The sequence below is a fragment of the Zootermopsis nevadensis genome, unplaced genomic scaffold (assembly GCF_977971745.1).
Source record: "Zootermopsis nevadensis isolate Lab colony 2312 unplaced genomic scaffold, Znev_1.0 Znev_ptg000008l, whole genome shotgun sequence".
NCBI classification, from domain to species: domain Eukaryota; kingdom Metazoa; phylum Arthropoda; class Insecta; order Blattodea; family Termopsidae; genus Zootermopsis; species Zootermopsis nevadensis.
In genome coordinates this window covers 9,308,395-9,335,384 of record NW_028259140.1, presented here as the reverse complement: position 1 = coordinate 9,335,384, position 26,990 = coordinate 9,308,395, and the positions used below count along the sequence as shown (strand labels likewise).

The 26,990-nt window shown below is 36.7% G+C and overlaps 1 protein-coding gene across 9 annotated transcripts in view; it reads left to right on the top strand.

The window, feature by feature from the left end:
- The window catches only part of LOC110832898 (1-phosphatidylinositol 4,5-bisphosphate phosphodiesterase epsilon-1), a 468,153-nt gene that overhangs the window by 398,255 nt on the left and 42,908 nt on the right, over positions 1 to 26,990 (top strand). For 8 of the 9 annotated variants that reach the window (XM_087345017.1, XM_087345016.1, XM_087345015.1 and 5 more), the window contains 2 exons: positions 266 to 460; positions 2,833 to 3,174. In XM_087345017.1, coding sequence (XP_087201143.1) covers positions 266 to 460; positions 2,833 to 3,174 — 537 coding nt within the window. Of the gene's footprint in view, positions 1 to 265; positions 461 to 2,832; positions 3,175 to 10,714; positions 10,819 to 26,990 lie in introns of those variants that run through there. The other variant, XM_087345022.1, reaches the window with a different exon arrangement.

Genomic DNA, 26,990 nt, shown 5'->3' with positions numbered 1-26,990 from the left:
GCCGCTGTGAAAACCTCAAATCTTACATTTAAATCTGTTGTTGCCAAACTAAATTGGCGGTTTATTCCTAACCGTACATATATTCATCAAATATTTCTTGCATTTGTTAATCCCTTTTTCCAGGGCGTTTTGCATTTACGTTTGTTGGAGACTGTGGAATATCACGTAACGCCCAGTAAGAACGGGCTAATCGATGGAAGACCTCCCAATTATAACGGTCAGTGGTGTCTACTGTTTGTTTTGACGAGCACTCTGATTGTTCCAGCTGCTGCAGCTGGTTTTGGATGGGGATCTGCCGTGCAGCAAAGAGGAGGCCGCGTGTCTGGCCGGCATCCAACTTCGCATCGAGGAGTCATGGGGGCGAAGGTTCCCGGGAGGCACATCTTCTACCACGCAAAACCTCCCCGCACCCGTCTCACCTGATGACCCCTCTACTTTGCGACCCATCTCTGAGGACAAGGTAAGCCTTGGGACCTATTACAGTATTAACCAACGCCGTTGTAGAGCCTTTGAGAAGCCAATAATCTCCCAGCTATCCGAGGAAACGAGAAGATTCATTATCCAGTTCACAAGACTTTGCCACCGGTCCTATACCTGAGTCAGATGATACCAGTCGTCATTCTCACCCTCTGTTTCTTTTATAACGTTTTTAATATTATCCTCCCATCTGTGTCTGGGTTTCTTCCTAATTTGTCTCTTCCCGTAAGGTATTCTCATTAGAATGTTGATGCATTACTTATATCCCCGTGCTACACGTCCAGAAACCTCTCACACAATACATTTTAATAAATATTTGGCGAAGAGTACAAATTATGAATCTCCTCGCCATGCATTTTTCTTCACTTACCTGTTACTTCCGCTTAGATCCAAATATTCTTCTCTACACCCTGATCTCAAAGGCACTTCATGTATTCTTCTCGTACGGTCAGAGACCCAGTCTCGCACGAGTAAAAAATAACTTTTACGGCCAAGAACATCGTTTGGTTTAAATACAGGACGGGAATACAGAATTCACAGAACTGAGTAGTAGCAAGCATTTCCCTAGTTTAATGTGCCATTAATTTAATCATGTTTGTGATTTTGATTTGTTACTGTATTTTCCCGAATATTTGAACTTAGCCACATTTTTTAAAGATTATTAGCTGCCTTTGTGTTGTTTTTCCTTCAGTCTTTTTACGAGATATGAACATATTCTTGGTTTCCTTGGAGTTTATTTTCAGTTTAAGTTCCTGACACCTAACAGACCTTCTTTGTTATTCTTTATTGTAATTTATGTTTTCGTCCAATAAATTAATCTGGTGCGGCACTGGTATTACAAACAATGGACTTTAGGTGGATGAATTTTAGGATCCATTAGGTACGGGATCATCTGTTGGACCATAGATCTTGTTAAGGTGATGCCATGTGCTGAATATTGTGCGAACATTTATTTTTCGAAGACAGACTCTTTCAGTACAGCCTGTGATGACTGATGGAGGTACAGAGTTCGTGCCGTGGTGACGGCGAAGTCACAGTTACCACGTATGATTTGAGGTTTTCACAGCGGTGAGTATGAAGATTTCTGTCTTCTGGGTTGTTGCGCTGTGTAGTCTGGTCGATGTTTACCAACGTTTCAGAGGTCATACTGCCTCCGTCATCAGGGCGATCATCGATGACGGAGGCAGTATGACCTCTGAAACGTTGGTAAACATCTACCAGACTACACAGCGCAACAACCCAGAAGACAGAAATCTTCACAGTTACCTGTTGCTTGTTGCAATAGATAATGGTGATGAAGTGGTTGGGGGGGGGGGGGTTAATTCTACCTGTAGCGTTAATTTCGATCCGGCAAGAGCATGGTATGAGGTGTCAAAACTTCTGAAACGATTAATTTATTTTTTAAATCCAAGTCGAAACCGTGAAATCTGTTTATGAAATTTCATGACTAGCTGAGCGACTGTTAATTTTTCATGAAGGACTCGCGGACCTGGTTCTGTGCTAATCAAATTAAAAGAACCGTATGTGTTTTCACAACGCTTTTATGAACGTGGAGTTGTTTGTTGATATATGTACGGAAATAAATTTTAAATTTATGAACTTTGTTCGACTATCTCAGGATCGTGTCCAATGTCAATCTTTTATTTAATAGTATTAAACTTTCGAATTCTTGTATGGTTAGTTTGTCAGTCGTCTGCTTGACGTATAGATAGTCGGTGAATGAGAATGAGTCAGTATATTTAACGTAATACAGAAGATATAATTGACGTATATCTGCAATGTATTGTCCGTAGGCAAGTTACAGATTAACCGCCAGTTTTGACGTTTTATATATCACATTTCGCATTCAGTATGTTTTATTTGTAACGATTTTATGACGTATGACTAATTTTAAGAATAGTCAACCGCCTGGTTATGCTGATACTTCAGAGTTATCTTACCAAAATGTAAAATTATAATTTTGTCTATGATAATGCATGCGCATCTGGTGATCTTTGACGGAACTTTAGTGCGATAATTAACTGCGTCGTATCGAGTGTGCGGTTAATTTGAAGGTTTCTGGCGTATTACAGGCAGTCGACAGTTATGATTTATATTCTGACGTCTGTACGATCGATCGGACGAATGTAGAAAGAGATGCAGACGCATTTCCGGCGTCTAGTGCATCACCACAGGTACCAATTGGCGGCTTTTATGAACAGAGCAATGGACCGTAAGGTTCCATGAAAGGTGGGGAATTTGTTAACCAAGTATGCAACTGTCAGCTTCTCAGGAGGGACCCCTGCTCGGAGAAGTTCGCCAACAACACGGGACATGTCGGGAGTCGGGACTCTGACCGTTGACATTGTTTTGCAGGAGAGCTTCCTTCTCCCGGTACCTAGCTTCAGTGCCGGCAACATGGCACGGCCCGTGAGCCCCTTGGCTGAGGAGACGGAGGCAGGAAGCGAAGAAGGTGACGCGGATGTTGGAGGAAGCGGAAGTGGTGGTGGCAGTTCTTGGAGGCGAGCGGGGACGACTTCGACTTCTTCTGGGGGCCTGCGTGGCATGCAAGGCGGGCAGCTGAAGAACACCAGTAGTCTCCTGAGGAAGTGCTACCCATCCAGCTCAACGCAAGTCCCGTTTTTACCTGCCGGCCGCCTCGAGGACTGTTTGCCGCCCTGTTACCATGGTGCTAAGACAATGGCGAAGCTCATCAAGGTAAGCTAATAGCAGTTGATATAAACAGTGTACATCAGGATATCAAGGGACAACCAGATTTTTTCAGGATGATCAGACGAAGAAGATGGTGTGGGCGGGGTATGTATCACGCGGCCATGTCAAATGTTTAAAATTCGCCTAGCAATTGATTCTTAGGATGGCTGTCTTCTGGGTTGTTGCGCCGTGTAGTCTGGTAGAAGTTTACCGACGTTTCAGCCATCTTCAGACTCATCGCCGCGAGATCCTCAAATCCTACAATTTATTCTTATATTAACATTATGTTGGGCGTTATCTAATATCTCAGTTATATTTGATATATTCTGTGCCAAATTGCGAAACATTTTGTAAGTTACTTGAAACAATGGATAATTCATAACATAATATTAGTATAATTAACCAACCAATGACTGAAACTTCACGAAATCTGTAATTTTAGACTGTGCTGTTTTATCTACAGTTTTCCTGGTACTGTTTTCTTTAAGAGACCACAGGAACAATAAGTTACACTTTTGTAAAGATTTTATGGCTGATTCTTTATTTTCTAAAGTCAGTAAATCACTTGATGAGAATTGATGCCCTTGGAGAACGTCTCGTTTGTAGACAAGTACAATTTTCTGACGCGTGAACGAACAAAGGGTAGCAGACACCGAACGCGAGCTATAAATATATTCGTTGTTTAGCAGAAGAATGGTTTATTTGAAATGCGGTGCTGTATGAAAGACTATCTTGTGCCAGTCGAGTTATAACACTGCTTTCGAACTACTGCTCAGACCAAATGATAAAGTAAAAATTTTCGTCTTCATTTATGTTGATTTTGGTGATTATTGGGTTGTATAGCCTGCTTTTAAATTGCAGGACAGTTAAGAATGGAATTTGGAAGGAGGCGGACACGACTAACATTAGGCAAATATCTCCGCTTTTACCGGAAGAAAGTGTTAAAAATCATTAAAGCTTCAAAACTTAGAGTGTGTACTGAATGTTTGCAATAGAAAGCTGTAAAATATACTTATGAAAATTATTTTTCATATTGAAGCAAAAAATCAGTTTATATAACTTTTTACGAAAGTATTTTATTTAAACTTGAAAAGTATTTATGCTCTATTTAAAGTAGTCGTTAAAATCATCTGATCTGACTGGAAACTGAAATGGTTAGACAATTTTTGACAAAGTTCTCCGATATTGAATTTAATAAAAATCGGGTTATCCGTCTCGAGTTAATTCATAAGTATGGTTGAAAGTGATCACGCTCTACGTCACATAAGTTGCGCATGAACGTCTTTTTATCACTTCGGGATTGAATCCCCCTCTGGCATGGATGTTCGTCCGTGCTTTTCCTGTAATGCAGAAAGCCTGTCAGACATTGATCTTCGATCCAAGACGTTCTACCGTTTGTTTCAGTAAGGATTTAGTAAACTTTGTTCAATTGTAGTTTAAGTTTTATTTCAGAGAGTTCAACAGCAGATAAATTATAGAATCTAACGGCGTGTCGTCAGTAACAATAAGATGGTTGTCGTAAATTATATGAATAATACTCGTGTTGTCTTGTAGTTGGCGCTACCTGAATTCAAAATGGTTTTCTGGAAGTCTGATATTGGTTTTAACCTTTGAAATATTTTAAATTCTTAGTTACATAACTTTATGGAGCAGAATTCTTCTTGAGAATCTGATAGTCTCTGAGCTGATCAAGAAATTTCCCGCCATTTATGGATCAAAACTTTTTACCGTTTGCACAAGATCCCCAGTTTTATAAACAACACAAAAGCGTGAGATAATTTAGTAGTTATAATTTATTAATTACTGTGAGATTATATTTGAAATCTATATGACAAGGTTTATAAACACTAACAGTGCGAATATTTTGGAACCTACAAGGTCTAATCCTTTAGAACCATAACATTTCCTCCGCCAATGACAAAAGTTTTAATACTTATAAAAATTCAATTTTAAAAGTTTATATACGTAATTTGAATGTTGCTGTTGATTTATCCAAGCGTTCTTAACTTGTAACCTACCCACTTTGTAAAATCAACTCCTCACCTCTCCCATGCCAAACCACACAAACATTTTACAAAGGCTTCTCATCCAGTGTGATGTTCCAATGAGGCATCGCATGTAGATGAAACGGTCTCGTGGCATATTCCTGGTTTTCCGCTTGAACACCTTACCTTTGCAGAGCTAAGGTTATTTGAATGCCGCAAAGCTTCGACTCCTCCCATATGGATAGATATAATAAGCTTATGGTGTATAGGAAGTGGTGTTGGGGGGGGGGGGGCGTAGCGCTCAGCTGAACACCCGTGTCAAGGATTATGCGCACGTGTGTGTGTTGCCTTCAGCAAGAGAGTTTCTGTCCTTTCCATTGCACATGGTGGAAAATCTTAAGTTTATTTAAGGGTATGATCCAATAAAATGTTCAAACCTTAACGCTTGAAATGCTTTTCATTTGAATGAGTAGATTCTGTTTGTGGATTTTTCTGTAAAGGACTTGCTGGTATCATGGACTTGTGTTACTTTTGCAAGGATAATTCTGCGTTACGCCCCAAAGGATGGCGGTAGAAGGTCTGAAACGGATATTACTGTTTTTAGTAAATCTGAATCATGTTACTCTGACGGATATGAATTTTTATTTTAATATAATATATATATTACTTTTATAATTCACGTAAAATGTAATAAGCGATGTCTATCGCGCTTGTGTGTACTATTGTGTGTCATCGGTGATAAGCTGTTTTCGACCTTACGGCATAATGATTATAGGACTATATTCGTTTGTTACACAGCTGTTATGATACTCCTGCTAAAGGATTCGAAGCGACTGTGGCCTAATTTAGGATCCTACGCGGTGTTTTCCAGAATAAACTGAGGTAATTCTATGTAAGTGTAGTTGGTGCATGGGGTCTCCCGAATACAAGGCAGGGTTAACGGACAAATCTTTTAGAACTCCAAAAGTACGTCACCATAGTGACGAATTGTTTAAAGAAGTACTATAAATGCTTTCTCGACAATATGTAATAGCAAATTATTGATCTGTAAAAAAAATCTTGTGAATGTTATTGATATCCTAGTTATGATGAAGAAATAGTTCGTTCTTGCACGAAATCCTTGTGGCTCAACCTAGCGTACGTTTTATGAAGCTGGTGGTCACAGGACAAAAGATTAATTCCGGTGATGGTCCACCGACCTGTGGATGATAGGACAGCGTCTATAATTACTTCAAGTCCACCTGTTTTTCCGGTCATTTCGCGCCTCTTTAACTTTGAGGATCGAATTGTGTTTAGTGTTAACAAGGCACGATCAATCGCTTTTTCCACACGGACGGACGGTCACTACTTTGATATCAAACACTCGCTTTCCTCCACAGTCTACGGTTACTGACGCTTTCATTGTTCAGGTAAATATCAGTCACTGAACTGAAAAAAAATAACAGGTTAACTACAGCCGTGTAAAATTTCGTGTTCTCAGAACTGCGAATTTGAAGATGGCTGTCTTCTGAGTTATTGCGTCGTATTATTGTAGTTTACCGACGTCTGAGAGGTGCTTACCACGTCCATCATCAGCGCAGTAGGCACATCCGAAACGTCCGTAAACTTTTATCAGACTTGACGGCGCAGTAACCTACAAGACAGCCATTTCAATTAAGTGTTGTTTTTATTTATTCATTGCTTCGTCTGTTACGCACGTTACATATGGCGAAAGTATCTTCTTGAAGCGTGTCGCTTGAAATTATGTGTGTTTTGCATCTCAGTCTTTTATATCCCACACTTCATACAGTTTCTTCTTCTTCTTTTTAAATGGAGGTTTCCAGTCTACAATGACCGCTGTTTCGTCATTAGGCAACCAATACATAAAGCGATTTATTCGTTATTTACAAAGTTTTATCACATTGCTCTTATACGGCACTAAATAATACCAAAGATACACGTCACATACCTTAATTTCTTTAACCTGAATTATAAATAAATAAGAACAATTTAGTATTTGTTTCTTGTATGTATCAGTTAAGAAGTTAAATGTATAGATGTTTTTTACATCACTTATAAAAATTATTTTTCTACGTGTCTCTTTAAAAATCTAATATGCACGTAACTGTAATTATTATAAAAATAAACAATATCATCATTAAGTATAGTTTATGTTAAGAGATTTTTGGCGATGAATGGGTAGGCTGCTTTAGTTAGTTGCAGATACAAACTGTTTGTTAACGAAGTTAATCATACGTACAAATGTGCACTGAAGAAGGGTGATTTGTTTTGATTTTCTGTTTAATATAACCCACATTAAAAAATATTGCTCTTAATAGTTGCGTATCGTTCTTGTGCTGGGCACTCATTTTGAGAACAGTGATAAAATTTTATCTGGGCGGCATGTATAATAGGGTTTAAAATAAATTAATTTGCATATGCATATTAGATTTAACCGACAACCTTTGAGTAATTTCTGGTAAGAAATATGTGGGCGTAAAGAGACGCGTGACTTTCAACTGTAGTGAGGATATTTGTTGGCTGTGCTGATAACACGGCAGTCTTTACACTATACACGATCTTTTGATCGATTACTGTAAGAAATACTGTACTTTAACTAAAGAGATAATAAATGAGAAACGCCTGTTTGTTCCGGAATTCACATGCCATTTCTTTCGTGCGCCGTGGTAGATGGCACTGAACATAAACGACATGACAATCTCTGAAGATTGCATAGTCAGCCACGATACTGTGTCACATTGCATTATCACTCGCATGGTTTCACTTGTGAACGTGGCATGTGAAAGCAGCCAACTTTGATATGTGTGAATTATGTGCCCTGCCCTCTCTGATCATGTGGTCATAATCCCTTTGTCCATTAACGGACGAAAAATCAGTTTCCAGCCGTTCTGAATGAGCATAAACACGCCACATCTGCGCTGCATTTCGCCGATTCAAATTACACGTAATATCTGCGAGTCCATCTCATATTATTTCGTACACAAAGGACAATCTTGTAGACTCTTAACAACAAACATCACAACATGATGATGATGATGATGATGATGTTTAATGTCCTAGCACGAGTAGCTTCGTGTCGCGTAATTAAAAACCATTGTACACTACATGCCGCGTGGAAGGTGAGTTATTTGATAAGCATCAAAAATGTATAAAATTAAATAAAAACAAATAATAATTGTAAAAACTTTCCCTTGTATATAAAGCGTCCTCAAAGGAGATGTTTTTGCTAAATATGTCCAAATGTCTGTCAAATGTAATTTGCAGCAACGGCGCATCTAGATGAAGTCTTAATGCACTGCTTTCACTTAAAATATAAAATTATCTTATTTGCCTTGTAGGCGCACGAATACCGGATGACTCCATGATGAAATTTCAAATTTATTTGCCCTTGAAAATGTCAATAATATTTAAAGCATTGGGTGTAACAACAACAACAACAACAACAATAATAATAATAATAATAATAAAATGTGAGTAAGAAGGAAGCAGAGAAGATATTGAAATACAAAGACCTTCTCATAGAAATACAGAGAATGTGGAAATTGAAAGCAAAAGTAATCCCAGTAGTTATAGGAGCGACAGGAACTGTCTCCAGGTCACTCAGGAAATATTTGGCCAACATCCCGGGCGAACACGACATCAGGGAACTGCAGAAGACCGCCATTTTGGGAACTTCATACATCATTCGGAAGACGCTTTCATAAAATAAAATTATATAAGACACGTGGCACTTGCTAAAAACAAATATGTATCCCGGAAATAGCTGCTGCCCTATGTACCTTAGGGACAAGGTCTGTCTCGGGTACATGGAAGTACATAAAGTGGTGAAGAGATGGGATAATAATAATTATAATAATAATAATAATAATAGTAATAATGTATTTGTGTATGCTGATTCCACTAGGTACTCGGTTTAAGGTGTTAAAGGTTTTTTGAGTCGTATCACTCGTGAGTCAGCCTAATAAAATAACGATAAATGAACATTGTCCTGACAAAGAAATTTCTCGAGGGTTTATTACATTAATATCATTACACTAGTCTTACTTATCGCCCCGATGTTGAAAATTCGGTAAAAGTATATCAGACTACACGGCGATATATCCTAGAAAACAGCCATCTTCAAGCCGCCGTGGGAACCTGATATCTCACCATATCATAACACAGTAATTTCCATCCGACTTGTCATCGGACCCCATCAGTTTTGCAACTGTAATGCGATGTTAGCTGTCAGTCTAATGTTTCAGCTCCGCTAATGTAATATTCCTCCGCGATACCCTCTTTTAATCCTTGAAATCATGTTGCTACAAAAAAAAATAACATCCATAAACTGAGCCTAAAATTTTTAATGTGGCCAGTAAGTTTGTATATACTTTTGGTATAATAAAGTGAACAGTTAGCTAAAAGTATTTATAATTCTTTAAGCGTTGATTAAAATTATATTTTCTACTAATGGGTGATGTGCTCGTAGATGGTAATACTGGTGTGTCGTATAATATGACTCTGAAGATTAAAAATAAGCATCTCTGCATGTTGTGACCTGAAAACCTGTACCTTAGATTTAATAGTGCCATTAGTAAAGAAAGTAATTTTGCTTTGTAATAAATCGCTGTATGAGTTCAAAGCCTTCTGTTACAATTATTATTCACGCGGCCTCAATATTTGGGTCTAAATGGGTGGAACTTAGAGGTGGGAAGATTTGGGGTTCTAATTGCGATAAAGTTGATTTTCTGAGTTGAAAAGTCTTGTGGACACGTTTCGGAGCTGTGAATGTGTAGGCAGTACGCTCTTACTGAAACGTCGGTCAACAAAAGCCCACAGGACGTTATAGCAGAGAAGACGAACATAGGATTCATAGAGATATAAAATATTTATATTCGTTTCTCATTAAGTATATAATATGAAGTGTTTCAGAAATAAATGTTACAGACCTTTATGAGGTCTGATAATATGTCAGATTTATATACTGAAGCCTGTTTTAGATATGTAAATTGAGCTTCAAGTGAAGTAGGGTATATAATATATTAAAATTTATATGTCCTACATATTTTAGTTTAGAAACCTAGTGCCAAATTTCATCTAAATCCTTTGGATGCTTTTGAATGTGGACTTAAGGAGCAGAATTGTTTCTTGGTTTACCAGTTATGCGACTGGCGAAAAGTGGGCAGAAAAAGCCAACGAACGTAAATCCACTGCAGACGCGAAATGTTGAAATGTTAACAGACGCACTTATTCTTTTATCCGATCTTTCACGCCCATATAGAGTCTACAGATGATGTAGACTTTATTTCCTACTTCGTACGTATTCGGAAATAATGAGCAGATGGAGCACGCGGGTTGCCGTACCCGGCGTGGGTTTCACTTCTGGGTCGATGAAGAGAGGTGGGGGGGCCACACAGCGATAACACGCGATAAAAAAATATTCTACCCCATATAGAGAAGAGTGGGGAGTAGAGGGGCGAATGGGAACAGCCCACGTGGGGAAATGGGGCGCATGTTTACGAGAGAATTCTCGGGTTACCATGGTTACCGGAGAGATACGTTTGTAATGAGCTGAGATTCATCCTGTGGTCAGTTCGACTTGACGACCAGTCAGCACGTGGTCACCGGTCTGTTCGCACGTACCTGCGGGCAGTCTATGGGGCAGGGGTTCTCTTTGCTATACGCTGTAAGTAGCTTTCATGTTGTGTGTGTTAACCCGAAAGCAAACTCAACAAGTGACGGGACATAATATTAAATATATTTAACAAATACTGTGAGGATTTTAATTTGAAGGATTTTAAATTATGGGTATACGTGATTTCCATTAGCTGATTTGTGTGTATTTGACTCAAGTATGACACAAAACTGTAATGTAAATGTTAGTGTCCGTGTTGTTAATCATTAAATGTATTAGTTAATTATGGAGTAGGTTTCAGTAGATGATTCGAAAGACAGATTTATACCCTCATGAACACGGGTTTAGTACCAATGAAGAGCAATTCCGACCTTATGTAAATTACGTGATACGAGGAACTTCGAAATTTGTTTAGCTGGTTTGAGGTAGTTAAATAAAACAAGTTACGATGTTCTCAAACTTAGATCAGGGAAATAAAATATAAATAGACATATAGGTTATAGTTTCGATGGTGAAGTCTCCTCTGAAGACCGTGAAGTTTTTTGAGAAGTAGTTTACTGCCGTGTTTGAGAATTATATATCTTGATACTTCAACTTCTGTTTGCAGACGGTTAGATGATTTGATTGTTCACTTATTTGCTTAACAGAAACTAAGTTCTTGTACTTGATTGTTTGGTTACTTGGTTGTGCTTACTTTCTTAATTGCCTGCTTAGTTACTTGGAATTAATTATAGTAGTTGCTTGGACAATTAGTAAAATAGTCCGTTAAAGTTGAGTAATTTGAATTATTTTATGGTATAGATACGCAGCAACTTGATATTAGTACCATTTCAGATATTATTTTCATGAGTTCAGACAGTTGACCACTAAAATCCAAATTACATGAAAATATCAAATAAGTTCCATGTTGAAGTCGTAATGACTGGATAATATAATTTGCTAATCATCTGTTACAAGAACTGGCAATAAAGCAAATAACGCTATTATATTATAACTGGTACTTTTTATTAGAACTAAAAACTTCAAAGTACGATCATAACATAGTTTATATATGGTAACTGTAATCCATATATTTAATTTAATTTTACGCTTTCTTTTAGTTTGACAAAGAGTGCATGTTAAAATTTTAATATTTTTGTCAGTATTTATGAGTGTTGTGAATATGAATGTGGTATATTTTAAGTTATGGTTCATGGCATGCATGATTGAAGTGGGAACTGGGATATTACATAACGATAGCATTTAATCGATATTTATTTATTGTGCAAATTATATTAACAAACGAACCGACTTAAACAGACGGTAACTGGATTCGTACTACATTTCATCCATTGCTATTAAGGTATATCACATAGTAGACATAGCTTTTTAGTGAACTTTCTCACATATTATTAGAGTAATTAAATCAAGGAGCATGAGGTGGGCAGAGCTTGTAGCATGTATTTGGTGTATGATAAATTCGCACAAAAATCATTGCACAACTTGTTTCGGAGGTGAAGTAAAGTTGGTGGTCCCATGTTGTAATTTTACGGCATGTGAGTTGTTGTGTTTTATTTGCGGTACGGACTGAATTCTTAAATATTATTTAGACGGTTTCAAATGTTTAATAATTATAATAATTAGCCATTATTGTGCACTGTCTCCCGACAACTAAATTTGCTACACGTAACGTCACTGTTTCGCCATGTGTTCTTCTTTTATTTTAATGCACCAAAAAAACATCATACAAAATTTCTAAGCAAATGTACGAGTTTTATTTAATTAAAATTTAACGCCCCTGGCTATAATATGTAAAGTTATGTTTTTGCTCTCGGTTGTAGAGTCCTGTGTACTTGTAGGTAGATACCAAAGTTTTGAAAGAGCAGTATGTCTCCTTGAACTCAGATGCTTAAAATTGAGTTGGTTTGGAGAATATACGTTCAATTTTATGAAACCTGTATGCACTTGATATTTTGCATTTATTCTGTGCGCATAAATAATTTGGTACGAATTCTCTGTTTGTGAAATTGTACAGATTTGTAGGTAATTAATTTTCTCACCTTCGGAGATACGTACAGAAATAAACACGGGTCCTTCACTTGACTAAAACTGTGTTTTAATTATTACATTTTATTAAAATCATTCTTATGAACCTCATAAATTGCCACTCGACTGTTTTACTCTACTCTTTTAACCTCGTGGCGCTAACCTATTACATGGCTTACCCACCTGTTGCATTTGCTTTGCGTTTATTAAATTCACTTGCATAAGTAATTCATTTACAGATATTATTACCGCGAAGTTCGTTTAAATAGTACAGTTCGTTTCTTTTATGCGATTATTTTAAGATTCTGTATCAGTCACCAAGATTACATGGCGTCATATTTGTTTGTATAAACGATAATTCGAGAGAAATGTAGAATAAATCGCTTGTGGCATATTTTAACGTTTTGGATTTGTTTATAGGGTATTGAAAATATAACAAAGAAACCCGAGTCATGATGACGTTTGTCCGGCTTATTTTCGAATGTGGTTTGATGTAGACTGCTCTCTTTTCGCTATGTAATTTGGTCAATAAGAATTGTGAATTTAAAATTACATGATTAATGAAGACGTTTATTTTTTGACTCAAATGATGTTACTTGATGAGACAAAGTAGTATTTCTAAGCTGGGATAGTTAAGTCACTGTGGGCTGGAGGTTCTAAGTTTCGAAAACTGAGTTTTGGTTTCATCTTGAAACAAAAGACGGTAAAAGGACCCTTGGAAGAGACCTCTCAAATTTTGAGGCTAACTTAATTGGCAAGTCGCTCTTCAAGAATGACTGGGAAATTTAAAGTAATAATTGTAGCTGAATGTCATTGCTTCTCCTTTAAAACATAATACAGTTCACATTTTATTTTCCTCCTTATCATATTATCGACTTATCTTATCAGCAAGTACCTTTTAGACAAGCTGTGAAATATATAATCCAGCAGACAAAAGCAGATAGGTTGAAGGAGACTAAATTTTGTTGACCCAGGACACGGTCCGGTGGAGGGCATTGGTGAATTCGGGTTCTGTAGTTAGTTAGCTGAAAAAAGCAGTAAGCGAAGATTGTTTGTCTGCTTGGGTATTAAGTTGTATTAATTGCAGGTTATTTAGTGTCTAATGAGATAGAATGGCGGTTACGTAGACCCGCTGTGAAATCAGAAATTTATCGACGTTTCGGAGGAACAATCCTACGGTACTGAAGATAGAGATGATATGTGTCTCCGAAACGTTGTTAAGCACCTAAAATACAGAACTTAGAAGACAACCGATTACTATCACATAATCTGACTGGAAGAACTTAGTTAATCGACGAGAAAGCTCAATTTGGGTAGGTTTCCGGATCGAAGTTCGAACCCGGGAGTTTCAGAAAACGAAGGTATGTTAATTACTACAAGGTACAGTGAGGTAAATCGAGTGATGACGACCACCATGTATCTTGTAGATCGACAGAGGTGCAGACTTTTGAACGTCAGAACACCTGTTGTAGAGATGATACTGTGGTCTCGCGGTGACTGGGTAAGAGTGATTAGACAGCTGAATGATAATTAGTCTCTTAATTAATATACATCAGTTTCAAATTTAACCTTGTTTGTAAATTATAATAGTAATTACATAGCAATTCAGCAAGTCATTAAACGTGTTTTATAAGCTGGCGAACTGTCAGAGACCTGCATAATAGCCTAGTGTGTAGAATGAACCCGCATCATTTTATTTTCATACGTAATAACATCTACATTCAGCGAATAAAGTGACCACGTAATCGAAGGACTGAATATTGAATGAATCTCGAAACGACTGTCAGTTTTTCAAAAATGGTTACATGACATATATTTTTATAAAGATTAGTTACTCTTGTTTGAAAAATATTTTGCTTATCACGAATAACAAAATGGAAGAAATTTACTGTTTGCTGCCGTACAGTGTAATACGTTTAGTGATTAGTGAAAAATTAAAATTTTATTAACGACAGCAAAATACCATTGCATTTCTTCTGCTGATTATGAGTTTCGTCATATTTCTGTATACTTACTGCTGAATAAGTGTGCCAGCTTATGTTATTGTTGTCTGTCTGTAAAAAAACAGGTTAACACTTCGTATTTAATGGTAGTACTACTTAGAACTTCCCACCAGACAATCAAAAACATAACATTAGATTTTCAAAATTCTTATCCCCAGAGCATTTATTGATTTCTGCGCATCACTTCCGGCTCAATGGAGTTCACACATCGGCTAATGGTACTATTTCAAGTAAAACGCCAGTACACTTACAACGTGAAGCGATTCCAGTATTTTAACATTTTGAACATAGACTAAATTTCAATGTACTTTGGTGAGCCGCACATTGTCTGAATTGTGACAGTAATGTTTTGACAGGAATTTATCATTGGCCATCCACAACAGGTTTTATTCTATAAATTTTATATTTTTATGTCATATTTTATAATCAGTTAAGTAGACTACATCGAATGTCACAACATATTTTAAAAGGTTTTTAACACCAAAATAACAAGCATTTCTAGAGTCCACCAACAGCGTAGTGATAAGAGAAGGGAGACGAGGACCTGAAGATGCTTTGCTAAACCCGAAACATGTCGCATGTGTGTTAATACTGAGACTCTAAATTTTAACCTGTTGTGTAAAGACACACATCAATAATATATAAGTTAATCTTCACAATATGACGTTTCGGTACTATAAAGTGTGATAATTGTCCATTCGTATTTTACAATAAATTAACATTATTTCAAAATCTCTAAAAAAGAATTTATAACTTCTCACTCGTTCTCGCTACACGGTTATTAGAATATTTAATGATATTATCCTACAGTTCTTTTGTGTATTTTGTCCTCAAATTATTTATTTTTACCCTTATTTTTTCGGTGGTTTCCATTCTAGTTGTCTGAGTTCTGTAAAGTTACTGTAGCGTCGATTCATAAACATGGCTTACGGTCAGGTTAGGTTCAAAGAAGTACCGAGGGGCATTATTCCTTATTTAGTCTATAGTGAACACGTGTTTACACCGCAAGTAACCCTTCCATAGCGTAATAAAGAAAGGAAACAAAAACAGAAAAAGCAAGCTCATAAATACAAGGAACAGAAGCCATACCAAAGGGGTAGTTAAATCACGTGACTAGATCGATTGCCCCCTCCAGACACTTCTCACCTCACAAAGTCGATAGAGCTTTAATTACACAAAGAAAATTGATTATTAATGAAATGCCATATAAATCTACGCCAGGAGTGATAATATTTGTGTGGCTTCATACTTTGTGTTCGACAAAATGGTAAACAAACATTTGAACGTATATTTTGAATGTTATATTATTTTCTTTGTTTTACTAAACGGTTCATTCGTAGTCTTTTCATTACAAACGACACAGAGGCTTGCAAAGGAGTTGAGATGTATGTTAGGGTTGTATGGCTAATGTTGGGTTCTAATATCATTCGTATTGCAACTGAAGGTGTTTATAGCATTTCGCCCTGCGATTTTCATGTGTTAAGTAAGTTTCTCGCCAGGTATCAACAAACCAAAAAAATGTCTTGCAGTCACACTGCTGATGCTTTCCATATACCGAAAATAATAATTTATCCAGCAGAACAATTGTCATCTTAACAAAAGATTCGCTTCATGACGTCGGCGAGTTAATATTGCTATAGACATAATGCATGAATAAGCATCCTGTTTTTGTAAAACGCATTTTCGAGACGATTAATATGTTGTTTTGCGTCAGTGGTTTTGGTGTTATTTACTGCAGATGTAAATGTGTTGTTAAATAGATTAGGATGGTCCAGAATTTTTATTCGACTTAAGAATAATTTTTCCCTTCTACCCAAAGACCAGGAAACCCTCGTACCACTGCTTCTCAAAACTAATAGCCAATTTTCGTTGTTTTAAAAGTACTTATTAGAAAATACAGATTACCATAATGTATGTGCAAATATAAATTTTAATGAAATGCACACAAATTACTACAGAGTTACAATTTTGCGTAATTTTCTCCTGCAATAGCTTGTGTCTTATACAACTTTTACCTGGAAAACTTACATTTTATGGTAGGATTTTAAAGTCAGTAGCATTTATGGTGCTTGTACGTAACGCAGTAGATGCCACAGATGCTATAATAATTACAGTGTTTCTTCTTTAAATTCTTCGAAGTAAATATATATATATATAGGAGACTGTAGCAGCTTGTATCTAGTAAAAATTAACAAATAATTTCATGGACCTGGTTACAAGTGGTCTCGGGCCGGATGTGGCCGGAGGGACGCCAGTTTGGCAACGCTGTTACAGCTGATTAACAGTATATTTTGGCCAGTGTCACATTCTAGGAAAATTTTCATATATTTTTTGTCTACAAAGAAACACGCGAAACAATTATTACTGCCTTCTCATAATTCTGAGTAAAGTGACTCGCTTCATTTGCCACTTCTTTTCATACAAGTTTTAAACAAAATAAAATAATTTCGTTGGAATTTACTTGGTTCCTAGTATAGTTTGAAGCGAATTTTATTATAACCACTTAAGAATGCAAATAATTTCCGAAACCTGATTGTTGATTGGAGAAAAACACTAAAATTTATCTTAAAGGAATTTGGTGTGACTACGCGGTATTTTTAATAGTAATCAACTGTTTGTAATTTTATTTATGACTCGAAACATATGCTTCAGGTTTGGGTATTATACTGGTAACGACCCGTTCTTCAAGTGCCTGAGCGCTGCGGGTCCCAACTTTTCGTTGACTTGATCTATGGACATTTGGTAGGACTCCTTGGACGAGTTGGGTATTATGCTCATGTAATAAGATAGACTTAAGAGAGACATCCAGAAAGAGATTATATTCTAAAATAATCCAGTCACTTTCCTCAGTTTCTAGTAAGTGACTATTCCGTCCAGCAGCGCTGCTGATGAAGTCCACGCCTTTAAGTGGTATTGAAAGAACAGAACAGACCTGGTGATTATCAGTGGAATCAGTAGAACATAGTCCGTTAAAATTAAGTGCATTTAAAACTTAATGCATGAAGTGAACGCATAATGAAGAGTTCATGTCCGTCTGTTTATATCTGCAGTTTATCTCTCAAAACCACTTCAGAGTTTACCAAACGATTTCGTATGGGAGATTAACACGTAAAGTTATCAGGCGACTTAGTTTCAGTCCACAACAGCACCAAGCTTTGCTTTACGCAACATTTAAAGCGAACTTCGCTGTATTTATCAAAAACAGTTTATCGTTAAAAAAATGGCACGTGAGTTGTATTCGTTAATAATTCTACAGCGATGATTACAAAAACACTTCTTGTGTTTTAAGGAAGAATTGTCCTGTGTAGTAGAACCTTCATTCTTAAGCTGATAATCGCTTACCTAGTCAAGAAATATCCGACTGTCATCGTGTTTACAAGAGCTCGCCGCCACTGGATTGTATCCTGTGCCAGTCAAATCCAATCCGCATCCTCGTGTTTTATTTAAGATAACTTCTAGTTTTATTTATGTAACTAAGACGAGTAAATAAATGCTTATGTGCAGTGCAATGTCTGTCTGTTGATTATATATGTATTTGGAATAATTTATATAACTCTATAGAATTTTGCACTTACGTTGTATCTCCAATCACGTAGGATCTGTTCAGAACTGCAGGAATACATTTTGAAACTGTCTACAAGATTAGCACTCAAATTCAATTTTATTAAAGAGCGGTCTGTTGTGAGTTAGAAGAATAGCTTACACAGCTACTACTTAGTAACTAGTAAATACAATCTGGAACTACAGGCCGTTCCATTTAAAACACAGTCCTGACTATAAAAGTATTTATAAGCTTTGGTTGCATCATTATAATAAGCTGCTTTTTAGTTTTTATTTGTTAGGAAGAATTTGTAGAACAGCTACACTGTCCGGCAGGAGACATATATTTACTGTATTTAATATATTTATACTTCTGTGTCCTGAAATTTTATTATCAGTCGGTGTTTTGTAGGCTTATTCTGCACTTCTTTGTCAGGATAGCCACTGCTAAATATTCACGAACAGCAGCGAACGATTTCGATGCTAAGTGACGTTCGAGAATGAACGCAAGTTCTGCTCGTGAATACGCCATGTTTGCACCTACGCAGCTGGAGTGAGCAGCGGCCTAGCAGCCGGAGTGACCTATTTTTAGCGTCAGAGGGGAGATTGGGATAGTCTATTACACGGGGGTGGACCTGCTTCTGATTTCATTATTTACCGTAGTACGTGATTATGTGTTTCCTTTTCAAATGACACACTCTTTGGTTTTGTTTGGGTTGACTGTCGTAATGCCGCGCTGTAAACCAGCTGCCTGGCAAATAATCCGCTCGATCTGTCTATTGAGAAAAGAATGGAATTAGTTTTATGCTGAATATTTCGAAAGACTTGCATTCCTTCTACGAGTCCGTATTCAACGAACAAGTAGTGCAAACCCATGTTATTGAGCCTTGAGTGTTGTCATATCGCAATTAAAGTACAACTCGTAAAATGATCAGTAGACGCTGAGCGTGACATACTTATTTTTTAAATGCAAGGCCATCAGTTTTCAATTCCTGTACGTATATAATAACCAAAAATTTAGCGAAGTTGAAAAAAACGGTTTATAATATTTCAGAGGTTTCAAAAATCGTGTAGCATTATTCTTAAATCTGCAAATAACAATTCTGATGTGTCTAAGTTACATTACCATGATTTATTTATCTGTTAGCAGCCCAGCTGACTATTTCTGTGTTTCTCATGCCGTCATAACATATTTTGTAAACATAAGAGTTTTAGAGGGTAGATAAAATGTGAAATATGTGCAATTTATGCCCCGTTTTCGTACATGTTCACGGGTGTATACGTAAAGTGGCATTTCATAACACGTGCTCTTTTCTGTCCCACGCATTTAGTTACACTCAAGATGAGTGTTTTAGTACCTGTTTATTATGCTTGAAGTTTTCCATGTAATTCTGGTTTATATTAAATTTCATGTTTTTGATAATTTTCTACGAAGCCTCCGTATATTCTGTAGTTGGAACAGCGACAGTGGTAGACACTAATGTGTTTTCATAAAAGAGCAGGAAATAATTTACATAAGAGGTCATTTACATTCCGTGATACAAACAATGTGCTATTTTGCATACGTATTTTCCATAAACGGCAAAGCTTTTGTTTCTGATGTCTTTTCATATCTGACAATGAGGAAACGTGCTCTGTGTTCAGTTTCTGATGTAGCCTACTGTACACCTACACAATTTCATAGCAGAGTTAAAAGTTGTATAGTTTATATTGCTTGATCACAGCTGTCGTTTTAACTGTAATTTTATCTTAAAACTTTGCATACCGTGTAATGTATTAGAATATAAAATAAGCAAACAAACTATTAACACTGTAATAATGACACTAGTGCCAAACGCGTTTCGACCTCAAGAGGTCATCATCAGTGGCAGGGGTTTATGTCTTAGTGTACCCTCAAATCCAATGCAATTTCTACCATTTTTACTTCGATAGTTCACGCATTACGATGTACTGAAAAATAATACCGCCATAATCTTCATTCCCCGGCACTTATGTATGAAGTTTCGTAGATTATCACTAGAAATCTCTGAATTCCAGCAGTGAAAATGTCGCAGGGTAAGGAGACCACCATGTCTAATCATAATGAACGGCGTGAAGTGTGAAATCTTTATTGCAGTAAATGCTCAGCTGTATACATTCATTGAAGAATGAAAGTTGTACCCGTGAACTATTATGTGAAATGTCTGACGTTGGTTTGCACGTGTCCGTGGTGCAATCTTGGACGCGTGCAGTACCAGTGACAAGAAATGTTGCGGAGTCCGTGAACACACAACAGACCAGGCTGACCGATATCGCGTTGATGAGATGATTGAAAGGAAAAGGCGAGTTACTCAACAACCAATAGCAAACAAAAATTTTGTTTCCTATGAGAAAGTGAAGGCGAGAATTGTTATTTCGGATATCGAAAACTGTGTTTGCTATGAGCTGTTGGAGTGGGCGCCGAGAAACGGAAACGGAAGTTGATGGGCATTTGCCGACAAATGTTATTGCGATATGAACTTGAAAGCTAACGAAGAATTTTCGTTGCAAAATTTTCACTGGGGACGGAAACTGGGTGCATAATTTTATGCGTAAACATAAGAGAGTGGTTGGAATATCGTAAAAAAAAAGGAATTTAAGACACCCGCATTCTACTGACAAAATAATGCTCACTGTCTTTTGAAGCGTTTTGGGTGTAATTATTCGAAATTCGTCCTGCCATGAAACAAAATTTCCTCCAGCGTGACTCAACGACATTTCTGAAGATGGTTCTAATTTTGTCTTCATGTGACCTTATTTGAGATTAGCTGCAACATGTTTATAAGATTAGCCTTTCGTCCTTTCATCTGAAGACGGAAGTAGAACCAGCTTACGAAACGCTGTAGTTTTAATAACACCTACGCGATGATGAAGTCTAGAAAAATAATTGAACACAACCTTTATATGCTGTTCACTTTTCAGTAATGACTTTTGGAATGTACAGGAATCTGCTTCATTGTCTGTTCCTACAACCCCCGTTCTCAACCGCTACGAGGATTATGTGTTTCGTTTCGTAACTCGTTTATCTTACACCATTTTGTTATTTTATTGTCCGCCTACAAAATTTTCCTTTCTTGCACATTGGGGTTATTTGGTGTAAATATGAGAATGTACTCTCGATTCCAATGACACGGCAAAATATTTACACCGTTTATGAATATTAACATTTCTTATGACATTTAAATTATCTTGTGTCAAGTTATGAAATATACATTTACGAACTTTTTGTAGTACTGTTAATTAGTTTTAGTGTTTATTAGTGCACAATGGGCACGTTATAATGATTATTACTATTGAGATCTACGAAAGATGAAAACGTGGGCAGCTTAAGTTATTACGTAACGAGAAACTTTTGTGATATATACAAATCATTTGGCGTTAGGATGGTGAAGTCTAGGTTTGGAGATACAATACAGGATTTTGGAAGGAAATCTCTTTTAAAATATATTCTTGCATGAAATAGAAAGACAAAAAATAACTTCAGGCTGGATTGTTAGGGTGAGAAGTGCCTGGAAGTGGTTGTCAACAATGTCTAATGGCGAGGTTTGACAGAAATTATGTAGAACCTGTTACCACAAGGTTTACTTAGTGCTGGCATTTATTTTAATTATCTGGAGTATCATAAATTAGTTTAAATATTATTATTGCACTGCCAGATAATTTTAATGTTTATTACTGTACTCTAAATTGATATGTGTTAATTTTTGCACTTTTAGTTAGCTATACTATTTCAAAACATGAAGAGATTATTATTATACTGCACTACATTGAAACTTTATTAGGTAGAAGGTATGAAAACTAGAAATCTAATTTACTCGATAGTCTTCTGTCTATACTAGGGTCATATTGAGTCGGAGCATTGTCACGCCTGAATTAGATTCAATAATAATGGGAAACTCATTTCGACTGATACGAAATTGGCTGTGGCTTTATATATCTCCACCTCCTTCATCATTAATTTGAGCGTGTTTCGTTATAACGCCACAAAAACGTCATTGCAATTATTAACAGGACGTGACTACTGAAACGTGACTTTTCAAAGTGGCGCTGGGATCGAGAGTCAAATGTTGCGAATTCATTACTATATTTACACAAAACACCCCCGATATATAAGAGAGAAAAATGTTGTAGCTGGAGAACACAATAACGAAACAGAGGATATCTGTAGCCACGATTGACTTTAAAATTAGAATACTGAGCAAATGCTGTTACCTTTTTTCCCCGCTGGGTTTGTGGCTTTTTAATGCATGTCTACGACATGTAAGCTATTAGCAATCCTCTGGAGGATTTGAATGAATGAAATTGACAAAAATTTGGCTTAACTTCTGTCACTGGTGAAATAAACCTAGTTTTTTCCCCTTTATGTGTTTATGTAGTCTCTTTTTTTTACGTATAAACTTCATAACGAAAGAGACTGACGTAATACATGCATATCTCCCTCTGTCTGATCCCACACAGTACATTATAACGAGACGCATTGGGCCTTGATGATGTATTCATACTCTACTCTTTTACATTATAACGAATCCACAATGAACTTCAATTGCAAATCACATTCTGATGCTAATACATGGCATTGAACCGCTTTACTTACTTGTCTACAAGACTGGGGTCTTTTACGGATAATTTTTAAGATTGGCGTTTATCTCCGGATTCTCCATTGCGTTTCATATGTCATTTTTTTATTTATGTTTTATTTACTGTTCTGTCTGACGACAGGTCCATATGAACAGGATCCTTCCATCCTTTTCTCGGACTGGGACCTGTTCATATACGTTCTTGGCAGATGATCCAGAAGTGGTTTGCCATTGCCTTCTTCTGTGTGTGAATGGAGTAATTGTTGGGATGCCACGGAGAAACCGGGGAAGCCCCCGGAGGAAAACTCCGTGTTGTCTAGACCACGGCCTTGCCCGACACAAGTTATAAATTCGGGCACCGCCGGGAATCGAACCCGAGACCCCAGGATTACAAGGCCAGCGTTCTAACCGCTAGACCACTCAAATAAAAAGCAAATTTTATAATACGTACATTACAGTGCCTTAAATCGATAATTTGTGTAGTATTCTGAAATTTATCTGGATTAGAAATGTCTAGTTTCTGTGATGTTTTCGGTACTCTGGGGGATCTGCTAACTAAAATTGTATTTAACCGTTTTAAAGCACAGTGGTAACTATATGTACCACATCTTTTAAGAATCAGTACCTCAGCGTTTTGTATTTATATATTTCGTATGATGCACAGAATAAACGGATTTTGTTCCCTTAAACATCATAGTAAAGTTGTTCTTTGTAATGGAGACGTGTTTTCTTTGAGGTACGGACTGAATTTTTAAATACTATTTAAACGAGCTTTGGCTACAGAGGATCTTTACACACTTCAAACGTACTGCGTTATCAGTACGAAGTTTCACTACGTTACTAAGTTTTTTTAATTACATTTTATCACAAAATAAATTAATTTCGTCCCAGAAACTAATGGAAGAGGACGGTCTAAATTCGAAACAGAATATATTCATTCTTTGCACATACTGTCTTAATCTTCAGAGCTGAAGATGGAGACAGTATGTTATCTCCGAAAAGTTGGCATTAACCTACGAGTTCACACAACGTCACAAGCTAGAATAACTAAACTGAAGTTGTCTGGTGAATTAATTATGGTGTATGTTGGTGTAATATAACCAGTAATCAATATGAAATTGGGATAGAATTGCGTAATTTTGTAAATTATAAATTAATGGTATAGAAATCGAATACTTTTATTTGAAACATTTTTCGTGATGGGGAGTGTGTAATGAAGTTAAAGGAGTGGCCGAATGCAGAACCGGTATTTCAGCGTTGTGATATTTGTTTAACACTGAACAATTTAAAATCGGTTATAACGTATTTGTAAAATATGTCTGTAACTTTATTTTCCTTGAATTGAGAAAGCTGTGATTTTCCATGTTGCAAGGAAGATAATTAAAGCAGCGCAGTCGCTTTAGAGGTTCGACGTCCTGACCTCCGAGTACGATTCTGAAGTTGACATTTGAAATGAATCGAATAAACACGTTTTTTACAGAAAGATGAGAGCTTACATTATAGGAAACTGACTGATCCATGCTGGGGGGTAGACCCCCGTGGGAACTGGACAATCGCCTCTCAAGCACTAGTAATGGCGTTCTCATCGACCCTAGGGACAGCTGACTGGACAGCAGAACAATTGCCTCTTGTGACCACTGAATATTGCTCTTTGAGATAAAGACCATGTCCACGCAGTCGTAAGTAGCATTACCGTTTCAAGAGGCTGGCTTGTTCTGTAGAGTCCGCGACTCACTGTCTGCTTCCTCAATGTCTGGCTTATCCACTGCACATTCGCGATAACTGAATTTGACTGTAGTTGGTTCGTTATTATGCTATTTAAATGACGCTAAATCAGCTGAAGTTCCTGCTCTTACGATTAATTACGTTCTTGGAAATATTAGCAAAGCGAGTCGCTATTTATACAAGTAAGACTTAAAGAATTATCATATAAAATATTCAACATATACAATGTAATTAGTCTGTACGTTGTGATCTGTACTGTGTACGATCAGTTACTTCAGGAAATATTTCGGAAGTATGAATTAAGATTTCTGAAAAAATAATTCTAGAACTTCAAGAAATCTAAAATTAGTTGGGGTGGATATGTAATGAATCGATGTGTGCGTGTGTCCGCAACGTGGAATTACGTCACCACAAGCCTTCACTAATGAACTCTATTGAATCAGAGTCCTTGTTGAGTAGCTGATAGTTTCTCAGTTCACCATTTCCCATCACTGAACCCTGTTCTTAACTAGATAAATGCAGTTTACAGTATCTTACACTGTTTAATTAACTAAATAATTAAAGTTATTTTAATATTATTCTCGCTTGTATGACTAGGCCTTATGGGGTGGGTCTCTTCGCTTCAAGTATCCCAACTAAAATGTTGTACGCATTTCTCATTGCCCTGATGCCCTAACTATCTCATCCGTATTGATTTGATTGGAATCGGCGTAAATTGAAACGATTTTATAATGTAAATCAATGAGAAGTCAATAACATGCGTTCCCAGCACCCAAACATTGACGAGTAATGTAATGGCATTACATTTAAAGCTCTGAAATAACCTAAATAAAAAAAGGGAATTTACAAAATATATTTTGTACACTTACAATCGGCGATGGTGTGATGAAGCAGCGTTAGTTCTCTGACGAAGTCCCTGGTTGAGGATCGTCATGTTTTTTAAAGAAGGCACGTAGTGTGGACTGTCGTGATTTCTTCTTTCTTTCTTTCAAAATTTTACGATAAGGCCTCATGGATGCCATAACGCTTCTCTTAGCTGTAGCACAAGAGAAAAAGTTTGCATTTCACAAACAGCTTTTACCGATTATCGATCTGATTGGAGCAAATTCGCGTTAACGAAACACATGTAATTGCAGAGATGGCTGTATTTATAGTTTTTATTCAAAATCAGCGATGTAAGAATTACGATTTAGTATAAGTAGCAGTACTAGAAACATTTTAAAACGTTATAAATAATATTAAAATATATTTTTTCCCACTTTTTGACTTTCTAGTTTCAAAATCGGCGTTGTTCTGAATCGGCGCAAATCGAGGGCTACCTGTATTGTGTTCATTGAATCTAGTTCTTTTCAAATTGAAATTAAATGTCAGTTTTATTGGAAATCTTAACCACTGTAGTTTCAGACGGCATTCTTGGTACTGAAATTGACTGTGTTCGGTTTTGTAGGAGTCTTATACCCAATTTCTATCTTTAACGTCGAAACGTGACGCACTAAGTTAGCCCAAGTCATTTTCCGATCTTTACAATGTTTGTTTGTCTCGATGGACAAACAAGCCAGGCCAATGAAGACGTTATTCCGGCTGGCATGATAACTTGCGACTGTGGGGTAAAGTTTTTGGCGTCACGTTTTTGTCACTGCTAACGCCTGTGTTGTAGAACAAACGTGTTAAAGTCGTGGCTGTTGATGTGGTGTATTATGTGTACAGAAAGATTATACCATGTATGATTTTGTCTGTCACTACCTTTAGTAGATTTATTTTATGTCATACTGCAGTCATCTTACACCAAACTATATCGCCGGTTGTCATACTATTATTTTTAATTTTATTTATAATTTATAACCACTTTCAAACATTTTTCAGATGTAATACTCTATACAAAGCTTTGATACACTATTTAATGACATTATAACGAATTACACATCAAAATTTCGTGTTTTTTTTCCAAGTTGGTATTAATAAAATTTGATATCTTCCCATCTACACCTAGATCTTCCAAGTGATCTATTTCCTTTTGGTTTCTTGACTAAAATTTGTACGCAGCACTCATGTATTCCATGCGTACTACATGCCCACCCTGCATATTCTCCTTCGCTCGATTATCGTAGTAATATTTGAAGAGTGAAAATAATTAAGCAGTGCTAAATATAATTACGATTGAGGTCGGAATTTGCAAGTATGTGGCTTTTTTTCAAGAATTGTTATTGTTGATTTAGTGAATACAAATCACGAATAGTGGTTATCTAACCTCAGTATTTGTAATGAAGATGTGTAGCTTAGCTGAAATGTGACATTTCTTCCGATGGATGGAGTACATTAACTCAACAGTAGCTTG